This window comes from Homalodisca vitripennis, chromosome 3 (genome assembly GCF_021130785.1).
Source record: "Homalodisca vitripennis isolate AUS2020 chromosome 3, UT_GWSS_2.1, whole genome shotgun sequence".
In the NCBI taxonomy this organism is placed as follows: Eukaryota; Metazoa; Arthropoda; class Insecta; order Hemiptera; family Cicadellidae; genus Homalodisca; species Homalodisca vitripennis.
Genome location: NC_060209.1, coordinates 190,122,655 through 190,146,122, shown reverse-complemented (window position 1 = coordinate 190,146,122; position 23,468 = coordinate 190,122,655). Strand labels below are relative to the sequence as shown.

General features: G+C 33.9%; 1 protein-coding gene across 1 annotated transcript in view; it reads left to right on the top strand.

Annotated features, from left to right (window-relative positions):
- LOC124357904 (1,5-anhydro-D-fructose reductase-like) overlaps window positions 1–23,146 on the top strand; it is a 29,800-nt gene extending 6,654 nt beyond the window's left edge. Inside the window, exons 2-6 of the mRNA XM_046810017.1 lie at window positions 5,463–5,630; window positions 7,836–8,024; window positions 14,231–14,469; window positions 18,114–18,270; window positions 22,988–23,146. Coding sequence (XP_046665973.1) covers window positions 5,463–5,630; window positions 7,836–8,024; window positions 14,231–14,469; window positions 18,114–18,270; window positions 22,988–23,113 — 879 coding nt within the window. The 3' untranslated portion in view covers window positions 23,114–23,146. The remainder of the gene's footprint in view (window positions 1–5,462; window positions 5,631–7,835; window positions 8,025–14,230; window positions 14,470–18,113; window positions 18,271–22,987) is intronic.
- Window positions 23,147–23,468: the final 322 nt, after the last annotated feature.

The following is a 23,468-nucleotide window of genomic DNA, read 5'->3' as shown; positions in this document are numbered from 1 at the left end:
GCGTGAGAACTGCTGATGGGACGTGTTGACACATGTCAAAGAATGAACTGAGAACATGCAAGATCAACCCAAGACTCTCTGATAAATCTGAGAAACCGCTGATGGGACGTTGTTGACACATGTCAAAGTATGAACTGAGAACACATGCAAGATCAACTCAGAGACTCTGTGATGAATCTGAGAAACCGCTGATGGGACGTGTTGACACATGTCAAAGTATGAACTGAGAACATTCAAGATCAACCCAGAGACTCTCTGATAAATCTGAGAACCGCTGATGGGACGTGTTGACACATGTAAAAAACCAAAGTATGAACTGAAGAAACATGCAAGATCAACTCAGAGACTCTCTGATGAATCTGAGAAACCGCTGATGGGACGTGTTGACACATGTCAAAGTATGAACTGAGAACACGCAAGATCAACTCAGAGACTCTCTGGGGGGGGGGGGGGGGATTGAATCTGAGAACCGCTGATGGGACGTGTTGGACACATGTCAAAGTATGAACTGAGAACATGCAAGATCAACTCAGAGACTCTCTGATGAATCTGAGAACCGCTGAGATGGGACGTGTTGACACATGTCAAAGTATGAACTGAGAACCACGCAAGATCAACTCAGAGACTCTCTGATGAATCTGAGAACCGCTGATGGGACGTGTTGACACATGTCAATGTATGAACTGAGAACACGCAAGATCAACTCAGAGACTCTCATGATGAATATCTGTGAACCGCTGCTGATGGGACGTGTTGACACATGTCAAATTATGAAACTGAGAACACGGCAAGATCAACTCAGAGACTCTCTGATGAATCAGCGTGAGAACCACCGCTGATGGTAACGTGTTGACACATGTCAAAGTATGAACTGAGAACACGCAAGATCAACTCAGAGACTCTCCGATGAATCAGTCATGCGTGAGAAATCCGCTGAAGTTCCACAATCTTCGACAGGGCGTTACAGCTTCAGTTTACAGCTGTTCATGAGTATGACAAGTAAGATGGTTTCGGAAGTGATTGACAGTTTGTCCTCACTGACTATTGGCATACAGTAATGGGCGAACACCGGTAGTGGCGTACTCTTGCCCAGCCTGTAAAAGTGTATGCCTTCAAACTCCAAGGAACGCCCTCAAACAAGGTATTGAATAGCTCTCGGAAAAATTAAAATGTTAAATAGTGATAAGCTTTTAGGTACGGTATTCTCAAAAGATCTTTTTGGGGCTCTGAGGAAAATTAACTAGAAACAAGATACGAGAACGCTTACGCCACGTGTCAAGGTAACAGACGTGGGTGTTTGGAAAATTTAAAGTCTTAAGCTCATTTCACTCTTAAGATGGCCCCCTGCGGACATATAGACAGGGGCAATCGTACAGAAATGAAATTTTTTTACTTCCTCCGGCAGATAAATGTGTTGGCCTACTGAGTTATAAGCTTCAATGACGCTCCGGCCAAATTCCATGGTTGGAGATGCGCCGTCGCCCGTAATAGAACTCATTCTCGCCTATGCAAAATTTAAGAATCTTCAAATGAAATCTTTTTGAGATATTTTGCTTACGAGGCACGTTTTTATTTGTATAGACTCGTTGTGCAACAAACGTGAGCGTTTGCTATGACAGTTGTATGTTATTATTAAAAGCAAAAATAATTTCCATTTTTGTCCGTTTTAGTCAAGTTTCATAGCAATATTCAAATAATAAAAGATCCGGTGAGCTAATGATGGTACTACGCAAAAGTGCGCTGAAAAAATCTTTTAAAGTTGATTTTCCACTATTACTATTTTTTTTTCTTTTTACTCTACTAATAAGATGTCACATGTTAAAATCTTGTTATTAGTGTATTTAGTCTGCATTTTAGTTGTAATCACAGTTACAGTTACCTGTAAGACAAGTATAAACATATTCAGTAATGCTTAGCCAAATCCCATGGATTGACATTTACCATTATCTACCTTAGTTTAGCCTAAACATTATTATTGAAGGTTCAAGTTAATTTTTAAGTATATTGGCTCAGTACGTTTTTCGAGATACCATGTAGACAAACAGACAGACAGAAAGAAATGTTTCTAGCCCCTCCATTGCTATAAAAATAAATATGATTCTATTGCTCAGTCCAGTATTAAAACCAAGGCTGCTAATCGTATAACTGCGAATTAACTTCATACATGCTACTACTACTCCTTGAGATTTTAAATTTTAATAGTAACTTAAGTTTACTTACACTATTTAGATGTCAATGACGAAGTTAATCACATAAAATAACAAACTAACTCATGTTTATTTACTTTTAAGGATAAGTTCGTTTTTTGTTCAACATTATGCATTGTTTTAACATTATAATAATCTAAATTGCTATTTAATTTCAGCTTGGAGCTAGATAACTTTATGGTTGCGAAGTAGGGTTAGGCCTAGGACTAGTTTGTTTTCTACATCTACATTGCTCTTACCTACATTTGTTCTTTTCTTGTAACTAGTTCTCCAAGTACCTACTTTCTTTTTATTTCCCATTGTCACCAATAATCAATAGAATGAATCCACAAAACACTAAATACAGATCACTATTCACAACACAATGTTATTTACATTGTGTCATTTACATATTCAACACAAAACAGTAAACAGATCACAGGTGTATGATGTGAAACAGAAAATAGCAGATGACATGAACTGCAACTGCCAATTGAATGTATTGCCAACATAACAGAGTGTAAAGCTCTTGTACTAAAATTTTAGTACAGTACTTACTATAATAAATTAATTTTGTACTTTTTTCTAAAATTCGTCAATGATTGTTGAAACATGCCTTTATAAAATTAAGTTTTCAAATATTTTTTCATTCCTCAACATATTAAGTGTTATATATCATTGTAAAGAGGAGATTCCAGGGATTAATATTAATTAAAAAACACAAAACGAAAAAAAATTAAATTTTACACTTTAGACTCCCCTTAATTCAGCATAAGCGCGCATTGAATTTTCGAAAGCCTCTCGGTGTTTAGTAATTTCATTGTAGAAACAGTGTTTTTGCCAATAGAAATGCCCAATTTCTGTAGGACCTTACATTTAGTAATCTGTTCGATATTAAAAGTTGAAAACGGCTTCATAAACTCCAAAATGTAAGGTCTTTATACCCACAAATCCAGTTTTTTGGGAGGCGAGCCCATATCACACTATTAGGGTTTTGGGGTCTATCTGATAGGCCCCTAAACACTGGCCTAATAAACTCTATAATAACTGAGGGGATATTATTTTTATGTTTGTATGGCTCACCAGTTACAAGAGATCGTTGATACTTGCACCAACTTTCAGCGCCTTTTGGGCAAAGACCATGTTGAGGATTATCATCACTGGATGACTTGTGATAAAATAAAGCCCATATTCCTTGCTTCATCTCTTCAAATGTATTGCTCCTTCTTATGACTTGGCCATAATAGGCCTGGAGCTGGTCTATAGCACTTGATGAAAGGCGGTTTTTTACCATTCAGTGGTTTATTATCAGCAAGTTTTATGGACTTTTTTATCGGACTTTAGTTTGCGTAGCCATAGTACCCATCCGCTTTTGCATGTGTCCAATACACTCTAATTTGTCTGTTAGGACATCTGCTCCATAAGACATCATCTCCTTTACTGATTGGAAGCCCTTTGAGTCTCCGTCACCGAGGTACTTAGTATACCGAACATTATAAGCACTAACGGATTGATTGAAAATTTCTCTGGCCCCATGTACTCCATCCCTCCACTTGCTCCATGATAATTAGCCTTACATGAATCTAGATGTTGTTGGGTTAGTCTTTTTGGGCATGTACAATGTTTTGACGTAATGGAAACATCTATAACTTTCCCCCGTATCAAAACTAGTTGCCGTTACAGCCCCATTCAAAAGATGTATGGCCACGCTTTTGCCACGTGCCATCAATAGCAACTGGGATGTCACGGTTACCTTCATTTACCAATATACTGCTTCCTCAACTGCATCCTTCATAGTCTCAAAACACACATTCTCAGTTACTGATCCTAAAACCTCAGTGTAAGGTAAAAAAACTTTAGTGGCGGTTGAGGCAAGTTCATGATGCCGCAAAAGGTTTTGCTGCTTCACAGCCTTTGCCCTATGGCGCGGAAAGCCGTAAACTAACCGTACGTTAGTTTCAAACAAACTGTTTATTTTATTTGAAATAAAAAAAGGATGACTGTACATACAACTTTTGCAAAAATATTTCAAGTTTAGAGCTTAGGCCTACACTGCTAAATGTATTCGAATTTCGACAGTAGCGGACAAACATTTTGAACAAGCCAAACATTGTGATAAACGCATTGTTTAGCAAGGTTTAGGTCAATTAAAATATTTTCATTCATTTGATCTTTCATATTGTTTATATGTTTCCTGAACATCACCTATTTTTATCTTCGAAGCACTTTCAATAGGGATTGAATCAATATCAGAATCTAGGCTAGTAGCCTACTAGGCCTAGGTGTGGAATTGTTACAAACTGGAACAACGTTACCTCTAGGTTGCCCAACATTTCTTCTTTTCTTGAACACAGTTCTTGGCTTCTTAGGTCTTCTTCGTTCCATTATAATAATATATAAACGCCACTAACAGAAATAATAAGTTATATTCAATAAAAACACAAAATGTTGCTATAAGTAAACAAACAAAACCTCAAACAACACAACACACAATTATGATCAATGTAAACAAACACAGTATTGCTATCCTTGTTGTGTTTGCGGTTAGCCAACAGTAACACACTAAATCATCATCATAATTAAAAGTAATGAGTATATAACAAATAAGTTGCGTTGCTCAGCTATGAGGTGTTGTTGCACTGCCATATTTACGTAAACACACTATCGAATTTATTTTTTTTACGAGTGGCTAATAAAACTTAAAATATAAAAGTGTTGTATATCAAAATGTTCACAAGAAAAATTGTCTACAAAAATAAATATAAAAGTGAAAACGTTACTTATTTACCAAATTTTTACTGTCTGAGTCCCCTTACTAATAGCCAGATTAAAAGCCATAATTAGGTAAACATTTGCATATCACCCTCATAACGGATTTTTTACATTTCCTTCGATCATGACACCCAAAATCTAAAACCACCGTAATCTGAAAATGTGTGTATGTATATACAGGGTGTTCGCAAAAATCTGTCACAAACTTCTGTGTCTGATAGTACTCATCATTTCAACACAGGTCGAGAAATGTCTTGTTTAGCCAACAACAAACAAGAAGTGTTATGAGCATATTAACAGGCCAACATTGAGAGTGTTTAACCTATCAGTGTTTTACGTATTAAACATCTAAACTAATAATGAACACTAAGTTTGATATTTAGAGATGACGGTCATATGTGAAATTTATTTTTCTTCCGACTGAGTCTGAAAGGACATTACATTTCTGGATAAATTGTATTTCTGGATATTTGTATTTCACTTAATTGTAATTTAATGTTTTAGAGTACTGACGAAGCACTGGAAAAGGCCCTAAATGCAGCCCTAGAGGCCGGATATCGTCTCATAGACACAGCTGCCCTTTACGCCAATGAAGCAGTCATCGGCCGAGTCCTGAGCCAGTGGTTCTCTTCGGGCAAACTTAAACGGGAAGATTTGTTCATCACTACAAAGGTAATTTAATCGTAATCGTATGCAATTAGACTTTCGGTATGTACGATATATCGTAACATTCCAAGACGTTGTTGCTTCCTCCTATCGTTCAACTGTTACTAACTCAGATACTATTAAAAAATTAAATTGTATTTTAGTCCTTGTACAAAGTCCCGTCAACTCGACTTAACTTATACAAAACACATTTAGAGGACGTAATATTGATACAAGTTTCAATATCTAATGTTTCAACGTTTTTAATGGACATAGATTATATCTGAAACAGAATATTTGAAAACATCTAACTATTTGAGTAAATGTATAGTGGTGACGTGAATTTGTGTCCAAGTTGTAGATGAGTTTACCAATTCAATTAGAGAACCTCCGTGTAAAATTGATAGGGTAAGAGCACTACCTATAGTTGAACTGGAACGTGTTTCTCAAAACCTTTCCGAATTTCCATATAATTATGAAATCTATAAATTTAAGAAACAGTTTTTTGTTGGAATATAGATTTGTTAACGCCGGTGTTAAACATCGTTATCGTTATGAAATCTACATAAGCCGTACAAAATGTTTCTTATTGTATTATACTATATTCTAAATTCTGTATATTTATTTTTCCGTTTTTTTTTATTAACGGAAGGTTAAGTTTTGTTGTATCGCGTTATATGGAAACTTTGATATGCACTTGTTGTTATGACAACTGTTGTGTAAGACAACTGCAAACAAATCTCTGAGGATTTCTCAATAAAAAATACATAAAAATGTATCTCGAAACTTTAATAGGCATATATATATATATATATATATATATATATATATATATATATATATATATATATATATATACATTGTCTTTTAAGTTCGCATAAAAATAACTTGTAACTTAGATAACAGTAAATGCATTGTGATTTTTAAAAAGCCGACTGTGTTAGTGACCATTTTGATCTTAGCCTCGGATGAACATGGAAAATGTTAAATATTAAACACTTTTACGTCTTTATTTTTAGTCGCAAAATTGTATTTTTGTAAATAGTAGTCGTCTGGTTTAAAAACAATATGTATACAAACAGGTTGTTTCAATATTTTATAGATTATTATAGAAAACTAGAACATCTTTAGTAAAATCACAGTTTAAACGAAAAGTAGCAAAATTAAAATTTGTGTGAACGATTTTCAATCATGTATTTAAAAATGAGCCATGTCCGGTAATTTTACAACAAAAAATAAGGACATAAAAGTGTTTCAAATTTCAAGTTTGGGTACCTTGGTTATTTTCCTACAACCGACTTCTAATTGTGGTTGATGAAAAGAAATAATTCCTGAGATTTTTTTAATCAGTTCTTTACACACTGTATAACAGCACTTCGTATTTACTAGTTTGTTTTTACTTTATATTTGTTTCTTGATACATTAGTTTATTCTATCGGATTTTAATCAAAATAAAAATTTTGATTAAAATTTTAAAAATATATTTTAAAAATCTGAAACGGTTCTGTAATAATTAGCCGAGAACTGAGCCTTAGTAAGAGAAATACCAGCTAGTCAAAATTCGGCCATGTAACTTAAACCATATGTGAATTTGATTTTAATCTAATAAACACGTAGGGACCGTCAGGCAATGCATATCTATAAATGGTTCATATGAAACTGTCAACATACATTTCCTCAGCATATGTGGTATACATGTAAAGGATCTGATACTTCTTGTTAAATATGCCAATTTTCACTGGATTCCAGTTGAGCAATATTGAGATTAATTTTCACCAGAAACCGTTTTTTTTTAGAATAAAGCTGCTTTATTTAATCATAATTAAGGAACATACGGCTTATTTTTACCTATTTTTAATACCTTTCATTTAATATATTTATATATTTTTTATTATTAATTTTTAAATCTTTTAATGATTTTTTTTATTTTTTATTTTTTTTTTTATTAATTTTTATTTTTTTAAATATATTTATTAAATATTTCCACATCTCCACTTTTAGGGGTATGGGTAAAATATTTATTGAAGACAATCAATAAGAATTCCAGTGGTGCTTAATAGTTAATCTTAAAAGAGCACTGGATAATTTTAATACTCTCCAGACTGATATGAAGAGAAATACGTTTGGGACAACTGCTGCATTGTACATTATCAGTGTTGTTTACAATACAACTCGTGAACTGAAGAAGTAAACAATGAGACGCACACTGTAACCATATGTTTACTGTTCCAGTTAGCGATCGACTCGAACAGTCCGCAGTATGTAAGGGAGAGTTTGGAGACGCAACTGAAGCAGCTTCAGCTGGAGTACGTGGACCTGTATCTGATACACATGGCTGTAGGAGTTGTGCATGGAGATTCCTTTCTCCAAAAGGGAGGGCCAAGAGTGGACATGTCAACAGATATTTTGGCCTTGTGGAAGGTAAACATCTACGCCTGTAAGTTTGGTGGCTTGTGCGGTGGTAGTGTTACTAGAGACTGAAATGAACTTACCAGGTAAACTTAGTTTTTTAACCAATATGTGTGTGTGTATATATATATATATATATATATATATATATATATATATATATATATATATATATATATATATATATATATATATATGTCTAGGGGCGTCAAATCACACGATCTTGATGGCCAATTCACGTCACCTCTGCGAGAGATAACCACACCCTCAAATCGTTCATGCAAAATATTCATGGTGTCGTTCGCTGTGTGGCACGTAGCGCCGTCCTGCTGAAACCACATGTCGTTTACGTCCATATTGTTCAATTTGGGCAACAAAAATCCGTTACCATCGTTCTGTAGCGTTCGCCGTTGACAGTGAGGCGAACGCTCACCAACGTTGTTTTCAAAAAAAATACGGACCAAACATCACCGCTACCCCAAAATCCCTACCAAACAGTAACTTTTGTAGGATGCATTGCTACCTGGTGAACCTCATATGGGTTGGCGTTGTCCCATGTAAGGCAATTATGCTTGTTAACATAGCCATTCATCCAGAAAAAGCTTCGTCGCTGAAGATAATTTTTCGGCCGAAATTATTGTCCCCTTCCGAACGCTCTTAAGCCCACTCGGCGAACAAACGGCGTTGCCTATGGTCATAAACTTTGAGCTCCTGGGTCCGTTGGATTTTGTACGGATGCAGACCTAAATCCAGACGCAAAATTCGCCAAGTTGAAATTTGCGAAAGGCCGAGTTCTTCATCACGGCGAGGAATTGACTGCCTCGGGTTCCTCTGCATACTTTCACGGATAGCGGCGAGGTTCTCGATAGATCTGCTGTTCCTTTGACATCTGGGTGTAGGCTGCTTGTTTACCGAACAGGTTTTCTCAAATTTAGCTACCAAACGTCGGAGACTTGACATTGAAGGGTCTCCGCGTCTGTCGTAAAATGGTCGCAACGCACGTAACGTTTTATCTAGTGAACACTCATTTTGATAATAAAGTTTAATCATCTGAACGTGCTGCTTAAACGTAACTTGTCATGATAAAAATAACTTGTCACAAAATGGCAGCAATCACTGAACAACAATACACTAATGAAACAGCTAACACCAAAATCACATGGCCCCCACAGGCTGCCAACATCTACCCGCCCAAAATGAAAACCCTATACATAACAATGTATTATTGATATTGAACAATTTTAATAATCGTTTCTAATAACAACTTAGGTTCCAATGATTCTTATGATAAATGTTATACTTGAATATTATGCTTCAAACCGTTAATTTTCAGATAAATGGCATAGACATATCAAGCATAAAGAATATGCATATTATGCATGTCTCTCTTTTAATATTTCAAACAATTATATGTTACAAACTACTCGAGGAGAGTTTTTTCTATTTAAATGTCTAAACAATTACAATAATCAAACTATGCAAGGAGATAATGTTCTCTTTAAATATTTTTATTTACGGTTACATTTTATCTTTACGAAATTAACCGGTATAAGAATAATTTACATATTTGATATAGAAATTTCAAATATGTCTTTTCTATAACAAACTATTAATTTGATCTGTGTAAATAATCTTTAAATTGATCGCTTTCAAATATAAGCACTGTGAAAATTGAAATAAAAGATTTCAATTTTAATTGATTAAACTCTGATATTACCTAATGTTATTTTCTTAATATTTAGATACAAAATTCTTAACTTACATAATTATTGGGCACTGACATAAGACACTTTTACGCTTAAAGTATGTTTTCTCCCACACACACCCGTCTTTTCGTTTACTCCCGCGAAGTATCAATGACTATGCTTGACTGGGCTCTCTCCCTCTCCGCTCCAGGGTTTTAGCATCCCCCTCCGTCTCCTGGGCCACGCCTATTCCGAATCTCCACTCATGATTGGTGAGTATCAATATTTTGGTATCATCGTGTTTAGTGGGAACTGTTAAAATGATGATCACATCCTGTTGTTTAACAGCTGCTTGGGAGGATAAGTCACCGGATACCCTTTCACCGGATACCACCGTGTGACCAGACACTCAGCATGCTTCTTAGTATGGTTTGTAAAAAAAATGAAATGAAAGAAAGTTTATTTTCTGTATCACAATACTATACAAATACTATACAATAATATTACAATTAGTATCAATATAACACAAATTGATAATTAATATATGTAAATTAAATAACTAAAAGTATTAAACATAGTGTTTGGAAATTAGCCTACATGGGCAAGCAGCCTGCGCGTAGGCTAGAGTCGTATTATCCATACCTAATATGTATTTACAACTTATCTCCCAGGAATGTAGCACTGATATATCTCTAACCAAAGCTGTCTCCATTAATACAATGTTCATCGCCATCAGTGCATTCCAGTACCTGTCAACAGGTTATTTTTCAAGTCCACAGCCGAAGATGGGAATGAGGGGGGAATAATGTAGTATTCAGTAATGTCTACTGTAGCAGTTAATCGTAGGTAAACCATAATCATGAGCAAACAGTTGGTACAAGAATGGTCATGACCGCCCACACTCGGACAGTAACAAGGTCTCGACCTCCTCAAGTCCAACATGCAGTAGAAAACTTGTAACTTGTAACTTCCTACGTTGGGAAGGTGGTTTTCACTTTAGTCGTGAATGTTGATTTTCTAATAATGTTATATCCCTTACACGTCTAAGGCTTAATTTAACTAAGCCTTCTTTGCCCAATTAGAATGCTTCAATTTGTGTTTCGCCCATTTGGGAACATGAAACTCCGACTTTCTATCATTACACCGCCTTCCTCTGGTCGGCTTTGATACTCACGTGTATTTGTTATCTTTCGGGGAAACTTGGGACTAATTCATACGTCATATTTTGGCTCGAACAAAACAGAACGCCAAAGAAGGTATAACAAGATTTGTTTGAATTGCCTTTCTCTAAAATTTTCAAAAAGCTTTCCACTGCCATTTGAAACACTAGCATTTCAGATAGTTAATTTTCCTATTAAAGAGTTTAATATTAATGGTCAATTTTGAATAATGTGACATTGACGAACTAACAATAAAAATAAAAAAGAGGTTACATCCGGTTTCGGAGGAGCAATGAACAATTGATATACTATAGAACAAAACAGTTCTAAGGCTAGGAGAGGGTTTACGATATCGGTAAAGTAAAAGTTTGTTGGGGGCGATGCCAACTCACTGACGTCGTTCCCACTTCAGGATCGGAACGTCTAGCGTGAATCCATGGGGCGTTGGCGAAACCGCTATCATTCCACAACAGTCACTGGCATCGAGGGTGGGACACGTGGTTGAAGGAATGCTGTGTGAGTCCACTTTGATGAGTGAGTGACCGTTTCCGGACCAGGTCATATCGAGAAGAGCTTCCTTGATCCACTGCAAACGGGGAAGAAAGGGGCAAAGAGACCCTCACTTTTTTGGAACATCCCCTGTATCAATAGATTTATTGATGTTGACATAATTATGTTTCAGTTATAAATATACATCTGCAACACACGCTGCATTACAGGACGTAAAATATAAGACTTCGTAACAAATCACGTACTAAAATTACGCTTTCTTTTAAACATATTTTTTATTCTTTTATACTAAAAAAACTGACATTCTTGTAATTTTTGAGAAAAACTAATGACTTTTAAGATATTCAAAGTCTATTTATGACCGCCGTTTTGAAAATACTACAGATAATTCCATAATTTGTTCAGTACCTGAAACTAATGCATCGGAAACCCATGTTCAAATGGTGAAATATGTTTGTGTTGACCTGAGCAATAACGTGGTATACCTTTGGCCAGAGAGTTACGGGACACTCTGTATAAGTATTACCGATAATCCAGGGTACTACTCAGCGCATTACACCGTTTACAGATAATGAATAGAACATGAACGGGTTATTTGTTTTAACATATCCACTGTCAAATCCAAGAGTTTTGGAAGATTCAATAGAAATTAATTTATACTTTTCCCATAATTCACGTCATACAAAAACGCTATCGTCAACTAACAACGCCTCACTAGGCTCCAACTTAGGATGACCAAAGAGTGAAATATTCATCAATTGGTCATAATTTTTGTTTTAATTGCGAACCGCCAATATCTTCCCCAGTATCTAGCTTACTGTCACATGAATTGTCTACTTGGTAATTAAACTAAATAATTATCACTGTCAGCACGAATTTCATATTGTCTTCTTCAACATCAAGCTTACTGTCACATGAATAGCACCTGGTAATTATGTTGAAGAATTATCACTGCTATCAAGATTTTCAAATTCTCTTATTCAATATCGAGTTTACTGTCACATGAATAGTCTACCTGGTAATTAAATTGAGGAATTATCACATTCAACACGATTTCTAGCTTACTGTCACATGAATAGACTACCTGGTAATTAACTTTAGGAATTATCACAGTCAACACGATTTCTAGCTTACTGTCACATGAATGGTCTACCTGGTAATTAACTTGAGGAATTATCACAGTCAACACGATTTCTAGCTTACTGTCACATGAATGGTCTACCTGGTAATTAAATTGAGGAATTATCACATTCAACACGATTTCTAGCTTACTGCCACATGAATAGTCTACCTGGTAATTATATTGAAGAATTATCTCTGCTAACAAGTTTTTTTTCGAATTCTCCTATTCAACATCGAGCTTACTGTCACATGAATAGTCTACCTGGTTATTATATTGAAGAATTATTACTGCTATAAAGATTTTTAAATGCTCTTCTTCAATATCGAGCTTACTGTCACATGAATGGTCTACCTAATAATTAAATTGAGGAATTATCACATTCAACACGATTTCTAGCTTTCTGTCACATGGATAGTCTACCTGGTTTTTATGTTGATGAATTATTACTGCTATCAAGATTTTCAAATGCTCTTCTTCAATATCGAGCTTACTGTCACATGAATGGTCTACCTAGTAATTAAATTGAGGAATTATCACTGTAAGCACGATTTGCATATTGACTTGTCCAATATACAGTTTACTGTCACATGAATAGTCTACCTGGTAATTAAATTGAAGAAAATTATCACTGTCATCACGATTTATAGCTTACTGTTAAATGAATAGTCTACCTGGTAAATAAATTGAAGAATTATCACTGTAAGCACGATTTGCATATTGACTTGTCCAATAAACAGTTTACTGTCACATGAATAGTCTATCTAGTGATTAAATTAAAGAATTATTACCGCTATCAAGATTTTCAATTTTTTTCTCCAATATCTAGTTTACTGTCACCTGAATAGTCTAACATTCTAATTGGTAATTATCGAAGGATTATCATTGTCATCAAAATTCCCAAAATGTTAAGCTCTCTTTCACTGCCGCTGGACTTTTTACTTTGTTGAATGTGTGTTACTGACGATGGACAATCCATAGAATAATATCATTTTGGATATTGGCCATCATTATGTTACAAAAAGGTAGAACATTGCGTTTCGAGGATTATATCCTATTCATCAGGCGTCGAAAAAACATTAATTATTATTCTCTGATTGAAATGAATTTCCTTTTTTCTTATTTGATTTCTTAAGTAAATGTTTTATGTGCACAGTTAATATTGTTAAGTTTGGACCTACAAAATAATCACTCCAGCTAAGTGTGATACCCTAAGTACCAAGTATAAGTATTCTCTGGCAGAAAATAACATAGTTGACAAAGGAGTTGTACCCCTAGCGGAGAAACCCCGAATCACCACTGGCCTTGACTGTTCAAGGCCAGAACAAATTTAAAACCGTAGGTATAAATGATGATTGTGAAAACTATATACGAGTATAAAGGAAATTCTATAAATCATCAACACACGTAACTTACATTTAAGGATTAATACACAGCAGCATAAGCATGACAAATGAGTGTGTATAATGGTATATACGTGGCTTGGGCTAAAAATCATTTCACACATTGTAGATACAGCCTTAAGCATTTGGACCGGGAAGAAAGCCAATCACTCGTATATTTTGTTTGTGTAAAAAACTGTAAAACCTCTTATCCAGTTTTAGAAAATCCCTTTTTATTATAATACATTATTTTTATAGTGATTTGAGTCAACTATAGAGGTTACTATAAAATATATTCCACTTCAAGCTTTCCGTCTATGGTTTACCTTCGGTTTCTTATAGGTGATATTGTAATTTACAGGAAATGGAGAAACAAGTTGACGAAGGACTGACCAAAGCTATTGGAATCTCAAACTTCAATACGAAGCAGATCGAACGTGTACTAAGTATAGCCCGAATACCTCCTGCTAACCTGCAGATTGAGTTGCATCTCTACTGCCAGGGCAAGGCAGAGCAGGAGTTCTGCAGGAGCAAAGGGATCACCCTCACTTCCTATGCAACGCTTGGATCTCCAGGCGCACCTCCTGGCGGACTCAACGGGTACTACATTTGCTATATTTCAAATAAGTGATGTTTTATAATTAGTTGGAAATTCCAATAATTAACCCTAGAAGTGGCAATGCTAAACTTCCACAGTGGCAAGCTCTTTAAGGCTACTTTGCAGACTATTTTTCGAAAAATTCACAAAAATATATTTTTTACTCTAACCTAGTCGTGTTGCATACTGATTTCTTCAGAAAGAGTTGAAATTTTATATTATGGCAAAATAATATGATTTCCTAAAACCTGAATTGGACTTATTATGTGGAAAACCAAAAATATTTATATTTGCAGAACTAAAATTGTAACTTTGACGCTTTGTAAAAAATAATAAACACATAATTCCAGAGAATCCATGATACACAAAAGTTATAAAAAATAGAAAATGGTTACCAACAATTACCAAAGGAAAACTTTTTGAAAATTATAAAAAAGAAGTAAAAAATATAAAAATAAAAAATTTTTGAAATAGAAAAAAGTTATTTTGTTGAAATTGGTAAAAACCAACCTAATTGCCGTAGAATATTTACATATTATTTTTTACTTTGAAGAGAAAGAGCTTTTACAGATCTATCATCAGTTTATTACAGTAATTTATTATTGTAATTTTTTTGTTTGTTATCAAACTTGAAAATGAAATTTGTTGCCAGGAAACAGTAAATAAAGAAACCAACTCACAAGATTTGTAAAAACAATGAAAAATGTATTACAAACTGTAAAGATAGACAATTTTATACCAAAAAATATATATACATGTACATGCTTTGACAGAGAAACTTTGACAGAACTTACAAAGTTTTAGTTGGCCATTGAAGCCAATAAATAGCGTACTATATGAAATGTAGGCCGTATTCATGGTGGGGGCGAGTGATCGTTCCTTTATCGAAAGTTTATAATTGTTTTGAATGTTATAATTGATATAAATCCAAAGTATTATATATCAAAATGTTCAGCATATATTTCTGCGTTCATTGATATATAATAACACGTGTAACAATACGATAAATTACGAACGATATCTATTATACAAAACCTTTGTTCAAAAGACTCGAAACTAGTCTTTTGCCACATCTAGGGTATTAACATGTTCCTTGTTTGTACCTAAGTTGTACGCTAACTGTACAAGTCTGGGCAGAACATCTTATTTATTTCAAAGTCTTCACAATTCACACATTCATCCTCAGTGTCATTTAATCTTATAACAGTATGGTTTTTAACTATTTACCCAGTCATTCTTATTGGCATTCCATCATATAATAATAGAGCCCATTCGTCCTTACTTCAATTCTATACTTATGATAGTAAGATCCATTCTCATCCATTCTACCTTACAGCCTTATATTACACAAAGTTTATGTTAATGAATATTAATTATAACAATTTTAATTAGTATAGTTAAATTATAACTACGGTTTTAAAACGCATTTAGTGCTAAATATATTGAATTTAGTTATTTAGAGAATCGAACTAGTTATAAGGTTAGTTTGTCTGATTTAATATAATTTGTTACGTTTTATAATTAAAAGAGAACATGCTATTTTAAATGCTTTCTTTTCAAAAATATCTATTATACATATTATATAATAGATATTTATAATTATAATTGAGTTGTCATAGCAGGAATTAACCTCCACCTGCATGGTTAAAGGATACAGTAGTTTCGGTTATTACATATTACGATGTAAACGTAATAAAAATTTGTTTTTTTAAACCCCAATCCCAATGTTGTGTTGTTGTAATATTTCTGGTTTTAAAGATATTCAAAGCCAGAAAATGTTATATTACAGGCCGCAGTTTAGAAAACATTACAGATTATGTCATATAATAAAAAAAAATTCCAAAGCAATTACAAAAACTGTTAAATATAATCTCGATTTTGAGATTAAACTAGACACTTGTCAGTAGTATGTTTTATAGCAAAATATAGCAATTTCGTGTCTAAATCGCCTACATATCAGATAGATAGTAAAAAAGATAAAGCTTATCTTGTTGCGGCAGGTCAAAACAAAATATCACAGTACACACTGTTCACTCATAAAAATCATACTTGACAATTACTACGCTGTACCCCTTTTGGCATTTAATTTGCATTATGTTCCGGCATTTTCCTAACTATTTTTACTTACTCCAAACATTTTCTACATATGTATAACTTACTTACAAGAGAAAAACAAGTCTGTACATTGTTCCGGTGTCGAATTTTAAAACAACAAAACAAACAGTGATAACGGGGGCACAGGCGACAAAGATTAAGATAACGATTCTACTTTAGTTTACATCGTTAAATAGACCAGGTTTACTATAAATAGCTCATAGACGACATATAGATACGTCATAATTAAGCAGACAGTGTTTAGAGTAAGTTTAAAATAGTTGAGAAAATGCGGGCACATAATGCAAAATATGTTATCTTTACAACTTATATTGACCATGCAAAATAGCAAATTTAATGCAACAAATAACTGGAAGTTATGACTCCCATTCATAAATAAAGACTGTAGTATTTACTTAAACTAATCACAAAGTGTGAAATAATAATATGCAAAAAATAATTACAAACATAACTATTATTATTTGTATATGATTATTTAAATCACAAACTACCTAGGGGTTGCAATTCCTTAGGGGTTAGAATCAAAGAAGGTGAATTTAGTGGTAAATAGTGAATTCGTCACGATAACCAGTCTGGTTATGTAACTTAACCTCTAAATCAACCGTCTAATCATGAGTTAATTTATTTCCAAGTGCATGCCTTTTTATTTGACAGATTGCACAAATGGTTGAAAACTGTTTATCTAAGAAGTTTTATTTGCTCAGTTATTTGTTTCGAAACATTATACGCTCAGCAGGAATTAACCTCCACCTGCATGGTTAAAGGATACAGTAGTTTCGGTTATTACACATTGCGATGTAAACGGAAGCCTTATGAACGTTTCTGCAGTTGATTGTAGTTGGTGTGCAGATCAAGACGTGTACCAACACTTATCTAAAAATTATGTACCAGATAATGAACTGAAGGCAAAACGATCAATGCTGTATTTTTTACAACCTTAAAGTCTAGTCATCATCATCATCCGACGTTTCCGTTATCACGGGTCGTCGTACACAGCCTCCTCCACTTTTGTCTGTCATTCCAGGTCTTGTAAAGTCTAGTAAAGTTCTGAAATACAGCTATTTTGAGGATATTTGACAATATTAGTCTTTTTTCATCGGATTTTCAGTAATCATAATAGAATATGCCCACACCAATGCCTTTTGTGATATGATAGAGGATTGTAGAGTTCAGAAGATCCTAGGATGGTGCAATGGGGGGAATTGGTGATGGAAACAAAATTCTGCAGCTTCCTATTTTATTGTAATCAACTTATGAGAAGTCGGAATCTGCCTTGTTCCGAATCCACCTAAAACCCATAAGCCCCCCTTGGTTACCAGTGACGATTGTTGTAGTCTTGTTCGGTGTATGAGTGGTGTGGTATGCAGTCAAGTTCTTTATGACTTTTTGACTGCACTTTTTGGCCACGAAAACTTCAATTTCATTCATTTCTAATGATTGAATTGATGAATTGAAGTTGAATTAAATGAATTGATGAAAGAAATGAAGTACACTTCACGCTTTATTATTTAACCGAACTGCTAAATTTCAGGGCGAACTTCAATCCTCTCCTGGACCCAGTGGTTGCCAGGATCGCCCAGTCCCACAACAAGAATCCGGGGCAAATACTTCTACGCTTTGTCCTTCAGCTGGGTATCGCCGTCATCCCGAAAAGTACCAATCCTGACAGAGTCCGTGAAAACATGAAGGTAACGTTGTTGCAATACGTTAAGTAATAAACTTCCCGCGTTGTCTAAGAATAAGAATAATTTATTCACACAATAGAACCCAAAAGTTTTCTGTGCAAGTCAAAACATCAGTATCAAAAGTAATTATAAAAAGGTAACAGAACAACTGTTTACAATAGAGCATACAATCTAACGGTAAAACACAATAAATTCTTGTAACAATGTTAAGTTATTCCTACTACAAAAAAATCGGTATAATCAAGACACGGGTATCACGAGGGCCTCATGGAGACTGTAGAACGCCTTCCCGATTAAGTAAGCCTTTAAATAATTTTTTAAACCGTTTACATTTGTTTGAATTTTGATTACGTTTGGAAGTAAATTGTAGAGTTTAGGACCAAAATAAAAAATTGAGTAAGGGTTGAGTCTGGAACGCTCTGAAATTAAGTAATTTCTGTGCCATGTGTTATGATCATGATTTAAATGTAGAAACAGATTTTTGTTATGAAAAACAAACATTGTCGAATGAAAAATGAGAAGGGAGGCCAAGGTTAGGATCCCACTAGATCGGAAACGCTCTCTGCAGCTCTTATCTGGTCTCAATCCCCAGACGACCCTCAACGCTCTCTTTTGAACAATGAATACTCTATTAATGTTTGCGTACAGCATTTACAGGTTGAGCATTCCTTAAAAAATTTATCTTGGGAGTACAGCAATGACCTTCGTTCATAATTTACAATTGCAAAATGAAGACGTCATCAGAGTTTTAATCCGTTTTAACTTTTTTGTTAAGAAATTAAAATCCATTGATTTTACCATTTTTGGATTCACATGACAAAGGAATTAATTATTTTTAACTCCATCACATCCAAAACCAACCGAGGAGGTTTAGTTACTTATTACATGTTCTGGAAGGTAACATGTAATATCATTTTCAGACTACAGTATAAAGTTGAATTCGCCAAATGACTTCGTTAATTTAGTTAATTGCACAATACTCCACACATAACTTATTTTTTACGTTGTAATGCTCTTATGGGTGAACAATGATTTGAAAAATGTCTTTACTTATAGAGAGGTGAAGTTAGTCCTAATTTCCACTTAACCTCTTAACACAAATAAAGAACATAAAACATAACTATTTCTATTACAATATTGCAACTGGCATGTATAACTAAATTAAGTTATGGACAACAGTTGTGGACTATTTGAAACAGACAATGACGGTCTGTACTTGATAATTGTGTTATTTTGTTTTGCTGATGTGTATCACTTCAGCAAATTCAATTTTATACTGTAGTCTGAGGATTGAGTGTTACCTCCAAAATATGTAACAAGTAAAAAAAACTCTTCGATTGATTTTGCATTTGATTGAGGTAAGAATACCCAATATGTTAGAAGAGTAATAATGCATTTGTTTCCTTGAGCTATTGTAATTAAACACTAATTGTACTTTTCAGAATGAAAACGTTCCTAGTAGAATGCAATATAATTATAATATAGTAAAAAAAACTTACCGATTGAAAAGTTAGATCTCAAAAATTCCTCTAAGAAAGGTTATATGTACTCTACGGCGTATGCAACTCTAATTAGGCCTAACAAGATATTTTCAAATGCGCTGTAACGTCTTAGAGTAAAATATGTTGGAAGACGTTGTGGTTGATATGTGTTACGCTATTGTTCAATTTATTGATATAATCTATTTGAATAACAAGATAGTGCTGGAATGTTCGTGATGACGTTTTCTGAAATAGATACTATGACGGAACATCACTAATTGGCGCTTTGCCAAGTCGGCTAATTACGAGTGGAATTATACGAAATACGAAATGACCTTGACACTCGCTGCAAGCGGATGAGATACCAGGAAAACTTGCTTTTAAATAGTCAAGAACGTAGAAAAGTGCAAGTAAACGATGTGCCTAGTAAAGAACTAAGTAATACATAATGCGCATTGTAAGCACAGGTAAATTCGACTTTGCTAGAGAAGCTAGAAGAAAAGTTTCAGTAAGGAAAGTGGCAATAAACTTTGGGTTAAAAGGGTAAAAAATATAAAACAGTAATTTCTTTCTCATATTATGTTTTTTTATAATTTTACACTAAAAACCTAACATTAGACACATAAATAATAGTTATATAATCGTCAGATAAATGGGTAAAGAAACTTAAAAGTCATTTATACAGTTTACAGAGTATTTATACAGTTAGCTAATTTAACAGTTAATGTGTCTAATGATCTGACCTTTAAGTATGGCAAGCTAAAAATCTATGAAAAAATTCGTTTTATATTTTAACCCGCTTGATACACTTTCATTTCGACCTCCATGAACGCTAGAGAAGCTGATGATCGATTTCTTTTATAGGGTACATTTTTCTTTCGATTTCAACACAACCCAGATTGTTTGCTTAGTGTTTGTTGATGACGATGGAAAGTTTGACAGGATAACAGGATTTCGGACATTTTCCATCAATATTGTTACAAAAGGTAAGTTATAAAAAGGAACTAACTAGGAAACCTAAAAAGATTATACCAAATTAAAGGAACATCAACCAACAAAACACGTGTTTTGGACACGTTTGAACCCTTTTCCTTCTTTTCTTCTTTCTGTTCTTTATTTCTATATGCCCATATACATAATATATAATACCTCCCCCACCTGACGAAGAATTTAGATTCCAATCCTCGAAACGTTGTATTATACCGAAAGGTCGATGTAAATCACAGTCCCAAATGCATTATCTATATATAGCCTATATGAAGTAATGTCCCTAAATATCTGATCAACCAATGTATTGTTGTCTGTACTTTTATTATATTTTATATATTTAAATTGGAAAACTGTTAAGAACAATCTAAACTTTTGCTCAATTATTATTATTGCGGCCTCGAATCCAGAAAACAATTAATACTGTATTATCAAATGGCTCCTCGAGATTAGGGGCGGTTGAACTTCTTCAATCTTATACCGTAAATACTACTAAGATTTTGAAGATATTACAACTATATGGTAAAAATAAAATGAAATAATAAACATAATTAACATTGTTACACCTAAAATGGTCATGAGGTAATGGAGATTTAAGCTTTTAACTGTTGCAATGCTCGGGAAAATATTCATTGTTTAACACAGCATGATTAGCCCTAAATTACAACAGTTAAAAGAATAAATTTAAATTATTTGCTGACAGATTTTTATTATCTAGTTTGCTAGAAAGGCCGAATTTCAAGAATTTTTAGTATTTTTATTCTTTAAAAACTCTTGATGATTCCGTAATCATGTAAAAAAATAAATATATTTCCGTGCATTGCTTACATATTTATTTTTTTGTGACCTATGTTTATGTGTTAAAATTTTCGTAATTATGATTTTTTATTATTCTTTTCATATATTCATAATTCTATTAGTTGAGATTTTATCAAGCTTTAAATACTCCAACCATCCGCCATCTTGAAACGCTATCCGTGATATAATAAATAATATTAACGTTTCTATTGATTCGAAAGTGCAAAAACAATATTGTGCAAAATTTGAATTTTTAGATGTTTTGGTTTCTGAAATAAAGATAAAATCTAAAACAGAAATAGAAACCATTAAACGGTAGTCTATGCATTTATAACCCATATTTATATTACGTTTTTGTTTTGTCTTTATCTGAAGAACAAATTCCAAAAATATACGAGTGTTCGTAAACACCTTATGAGTGTTTCATTGTATTGCCAATCTATTTTTTAATTTCAATTAGTTGAATTTTATTCCCAGACAAGTATAGCGCATTATGCCGATTAAGTTATGCCTCTGTTCTCATTTGATGCCAAACGATTATTGCATACGTAAGTGAACAAAATTTTCTAAAGAATTAAAACGGGGTAAATTATTTAACAATTCTGTCAAATATCTAGAAATTCAAATTTGGCTTGTCAATCGGAGCTGATAAAGCCATTGGATCTTTTGCCAAAATAAGTCAGGCTTAAGATGTCGTAATGTTTAAGAATGATTAATTACCATGGTTGCTTAATTTTGTGCAACCAATAATGCAGTAGGCTACTGCTTGTGACATATTATGGGCTCATCTTTTTTGACAGCTTTTTTATATTTCTGTGTGAGTAAGATGCTCGGATTCTGAATTCACCAGAATCTATTGATTACATAGAGAACCTATTCAAATAATTTCAAAATTGCGTAATTTCAAGGCACTCATATAAACTAACCTTTATTCAGTTAAGAATATTGACATTTCCTCTTCACACTTGAACCAACCTTATTTTGTACTTTGAAATAAAGGACGATAAATTTTATTTTACGATACAAGAAGTGGGGATAACTAGTGAACAGGGTAGGATCGCCCTGTTCTCGATCTTTTATCTTTCGCAGGCAGGGATTGAATTTTCTTTCCGAATACTAGAAGTGAGGCTAAGCGACATAATCATAAAATATTGATTGAAGCGCTTTTTGGAACCAAAGGCTTTTTACTCTGTGGATGAGATTTTTTCCTGCATGATTGGGAGATAGCTCAGCCCGGCGTGAAAGTGAGAGAGCATGAACACGTATGTGCATGAAAAGGAATGGATATCACTCCAGATTATGCCCTTTCATATGATGCACTGGGAACAAAATTTGACGTTGTCAATTCAATAAAGAAGCGTTCTATTTTATTTAGGTTTTTGAAGTCAATATAGGTTATATTAGTGTAACACTACAAGCTACTTCACAAGTTATGAAATTTAAACATGTTCTAGGTCTTTGACTTTGAGTTGACCCCGGCCGAGATGACGGAACTGAAGGCTCTGGACAAAGGAGAGGAAGGACGCCGGTTTCATTTCGACTTTTTACGGGCTCATCCCGAATATCCTTACCCTAACTAAATGTCGTTAAATAAATATCCTTATTGCAAAGTGTGTGTTGAGAGACTTTTTTTACCCAGAGTTAAATATACTGGGCGGATTTTTTTAATGGATTACCGTTGTGGTCTTGGAAAACATCAATCTGACAGCAATCTTTAAATGGAAAATGTACATCAAACTTTTAAAAAATGCTGCCATTTTCCAATATGGCTGCCAACTTTGTTTTTATCTAATGGAACACCCTGTATTATTTTCAATAGAAAATAAATTGGAAGACTTTATTCTTGGAGTTTAACTTTACATTAGGCTTTCATTTTAATATACTCAAGCGTAAATACTGCCGGGTTTATATTCTAACAGAACAATGGTAGCCCAT